The 4,306-nt window shown below is 37.1% G+C and overlaps 1 protein-coding gene across 1 annotated transcript; it reads left to right on the top strand.

Moving 5' to 3' along the window:
* Positions 1-298: 298 nt before the first annotated feature.
* Positions 299-3,799, top strand: B3GALT1 (beta-1,3-galactosyltransferase 1). The gene is made up of 2 exons (XM_066322865.1): positions 299-589; positions 1,161-3,799. Exon 2 carries the CDS (start codon positions 1,393-1,395, stop codon positions 2,371-2,373), a length of 981 nt encoding a protein of 326 aa, XP_066178962.1. The 5' UTR covers positions 299-589; positions 1,161-1,392; the 3' UTR covers positions 2,374-3,799.
* Positions 3,800-4,306: the final 507 nt, after the last annotated feature.

Below are 4,306 nucleotides of genomic sequence, written 5' to 3'. Positions count from 1 at the left end.
ATATGTATTCATATAATGTTCTATCCAAAATAAATGTCAAATATTTTAGAGCCTTGCAAAAAGCTCCTCTGTTGCAAGCTTCTACTATCCTTTAGCTCTGAAGTAACACAATAGTAAAACTCAGGAAGGTGGAACCTACAGGCACTCTCCAGCTACTGATGTGCCTTGGAGGAGCCAGCACTGAGCTGGCAGGCTCGAGGCAGCTTGTCTCATTTCAACAAAATGATGATAAACAGAACCAGTTCCCAGCAAAATTGCCAAGAGCAATGGAAGGTTCAGGGCTGGCACATTTCCTTGATCCAACAAAGTCTCAAAACTACCTGATGCTGGAGGCAAGACTCCAACAGCCCAGGATAGGACTGCCAGTGCCAGGACCCTGTCCAGGCAGGCAACTCTGCACATCAGCCAGTGAAGTATCACCATCACTAAGCTGCCATCGTGATTTATCTTACATGGTCCACAAATTATGTTTGCTCATGGAAAGTCTGGTTTGGGGGGAGAGGAAAAGGAAGCCAACAAGAATAACTGAACTGTGTTAATTTATTTTTAGACTTTTATGGAGTCTACTCGAGCGCTGATCTTTATATGGGTAAGACAGCATACATATCTCTCTCTCTCTCTCTTCTGTACCTTTCCCAATCAGTTCCATTCTGCCTGATTTCCACCAAAGTGTTCTTGTTAGCAGGACACATATTAACATTTAGACTAAATTAGATTTGATAGTATTTGTGTGCATAGCTGCCATAGATGCTGTCAATCCTAGAATAAAGTACACTATTTCTCATTTTTTAAATAATTTTGAAAGCAAATTTTGAAAGATTGGCCAGAAGAAATGCTAAGAAGCAAGAAAATGCTAGAAACCATAAAACTATTTTCATATACCTTCAAAAATATCTAAATGTTCAACATGCTATGCCTGCTTATCTTCTTTTATAGAAAACCATCCGTGAGAAATTACCAATCACACAGGCATTACTTCAGTTACACTGCTCTATTCCAGGACACTATCTTGCATTTTGGAACCTCATGAGAAAAAAAGGAGTAACTGAGAAATGCATTAAGACACTTAGGTTATTAATGGCCAACCATATATAGGCTCATTTTTCATGCCCTAGGCTTTTATGGTCTTGCAATGGAAAAACTTTCTTCATATTTTTCAGAAATAACAGAAAATTCCAAGAAATGGAAGCTCCTGCTGCTAGTAAAAGAAGAAAAGCTGAGTATCATCAGGGTTAATAGCTCCTATTTGAGATCCATGAATGATTACAGAGTTACATTTCTATATCGAACTTTCAAGTTTCATTAGTAATATGCTGCCTCTCCAGGACACAGGTGCACTCACGGTACAAAGGCTATTGGTTCATCACCTGGAATAGAAGAGCTAGAGGAACAATGGCTTCAAAGGTCTCATGTTTATATATTTTGACAGTAGTTTGTTGGGCAAGCGCTCTTTGGTACTTAAGCATAACTCGTCCTACTTCTTCCTACACAGGCCACAGACAGGTCAGTAGCATATCTATAGCCAGAAAAAATGTTTCCTTTGGCAACATAAGAACTCGACCTATAAATCCACATTCCTTTGAGTTCCTTATCAATGAACCCAACAAATGCGAGAAGAGCGCCCCGTTCTTGGTCATTCTTATCAGTACGACTCACAAAGAGTTTGATGCAAGGCAAGCCATTCGAGAGACGTGGGGAGATGAAAACAACTTTAAAGGAATTAAAATTGCCACACTATTTCTTCTTGGGAAAAATGCAGATCCTGTGTTAAATCAAATGGTAGAGCAAGAAAGCCAAATTTTTCACGACATTATTGTGGAAGATTTTATCGACTCTTACCATAACCTCACTCTGAAAACGCTGATGGGGATGAGGTGGGTAGCAACATTTTGTTCAAAAGCAAAGTACGTTATGAAGACAGACAGTGATATTTTTGTAAATATGGACAATCTTATTTATAAGCTGCTCAAACCTAACACCAAGCCAAGGAGAAGGTATTTCACAGGTTATGTTATAAATGGAGGACCAATAAGAGATGTTCGCAGTAAATGGTACATGCCCAGAGATTTGTATCCCGACAGCAATTACCCACCCTTCTGTTCAGGCACTGGCTACATTTTTTCAGCTGATGTAGCAGAAATGATTTACAAAACCTCCCTTCATACCAGACTTCTTCATCTTGAAGACGTGTACGTTGGACTCTGCCTTCGGAAGCTGGGCATTCACCCCTTCCAAAACAGTGGCTTCAATCACTGGAAAATGGCCTACAGCTTGTGCAGGTACCGCAGGGTGATCACGGTGCACCAGATAACACCAGAAGAAATGCACAGAATTTGGAATGACATGTCCAGCAAGAAACATCTTAGATGCTAAGATTTTTACAGATGTAAATACCTTTTTTAAAATTTTGGTTGAGTTTGGTTATTTTTGACAAAGTGATCTGCTGATTTACAGGTTAAACTGTGGGATATTAACTGTGAGAGGATTTTTAATGACTGATTTTTCATTCTTGCTTTGACTACTGGTTTACAAACTTCAGGCTCTTTTTCATAAGGACATTATGCCAATTGAAAGGATATAAAGTAAAATCTCAGATTTTGTATATTACCATCTATTGCACATATCCATTCCTGCATCTGTGTGTAAAAGGACAGTAATAAACTATTATGAGCTGCTTAACAATCCACACCTCAGCCTCTGAGATAAGATCAGACTCTAAGAAATGAAGAATACAAACATACTTTTATTCTTCTTTTGACACCCTGCAACCATCTCTATTTAGAGCCTTGTTAATAAATTAAGCAGCATACATTTGCACTGAACTTATAAACCTACTTTGACATGTGTATTTTATAGTACGTCTGCAATTCCCAAATAGCTTATTAATGGCATAATAGCAGATTTTAGACAGGTAAGAACATCAAAGTTTCATTGGCCTTAGAAACAAACCCACACACTGAAATGTATTTTCATCCACCAAATGGTATTTCTTTAAATTATTTCAGAATAACCCATTTCTTTACACTTCCTAAAATGCCCATAAAATATGTAACACAATTTAAAAATTAAGTAGAATCTGTAGGTGAAATAAGAGGGGAGATGTATGAAATCTTAAAAATATATATGAAAAGCATGAATATCTTAATTTCAAAGCAAGGCAATGTCTCTCATTAGTATCAATGGATTCACCATTCAACATCTTGAATAGGAATATGTAATTATACTGAATGCTAAAAGTGTCAATAAGCAGCATATTTCTTCCACATCAGTCAGTGCACTATTTACCTAAAAACAACTAACACAAAAACAGCTTTTGAAGGGGAAGCTTTACTTTTTGCTGCAGTACCTATAGGAACAAGATTCTAACAAAATTTTAGTGGTGTAGAAAAAGAGAATATTGACCAATAAAAGAATGCAATCAATTTTCTGTTGACTGGACAACAGCGTACATTTAATTAAGTAAAAATTTCACAGCAAAATAGAGGGCTCTTAAAGAAAAACCTATTAAAACTACCCAAATTCTAGCGTTTTTAAAAACCCTTTAAAGCTCTCAGTTTACTCATCACAGTCAATGTGCACTGAGGTGCCACTCAGGAGATCCCCTGGACACGAAACAGAAATCAAGTACAAAAGATTTATTCAAGTTTCATAATATGCTTACATGTATTTTGAATATGAGTATTTATGAAATGTTGTGAAAACTCTTTGATAAATTCAGGCCATCTCTTATAACAAGGCGGTGAAATATGATATTGTTCAGCAAATAACTTGGAATGAAGAACACACAAGTTACAAAAACCCAAAACCCACCAGATACATTATCAGCTGTAGATTACTCACACCCATCCTCAGCACACACAAAGTCTCATTCATTGCAGCTGGCATTATGTGTAATATTTGCAAACTGCTAACTCTGTATGTTATTCAGAATGTCTATAAAGTTGTCAGAAATCTAATGAAGAAGAATTCAGAGGGAAACTTTGACCTGATTTTGCCATAGACGTACACAGCATTTCACAACAGTACCAGAGGAATGAAGATGCTACCCTAAAAGGTTTGTGGTTTCATGGCAAATTGTTAGTCCTGTTCACAGATGCAGAACTATCATTTCAAAAGAAACTACTTGTAAATAAGGTAGAGTGTACCTGGCTTTTAAGTCACTAGCAGGAGCTATCTCAAGCAAATCCATGTCAGATCTAAAGATGAAAATACACAACAGGCAGCCTAGGGGTTACTGTTAACAGGAGCTTGTGTACCCTTCATAAATAAAAATAACCCAAACCAAAACCCCAGCAATTTTTATAAA

Source organism: Sylvia atricapilla, chromosome 7 (genome assembly GCF_009819655.1).
Source record: "Sylvia atricapilla isolate bSylAtr1 chromosome 7, bSylAtr1.pri, whole genome shotgun sequence".
Classification (NCBI taxonomy): Eukaryota; Metazoa; Chordata; class Aves; order Passeriformes; family Sylviidae; genus Sylvia; species Sylvia atricapilla.
Note: the sequence above shows the minus strand (reverse complement) of the source record. Positions and strands in the feature narration are given on the sequence as shown.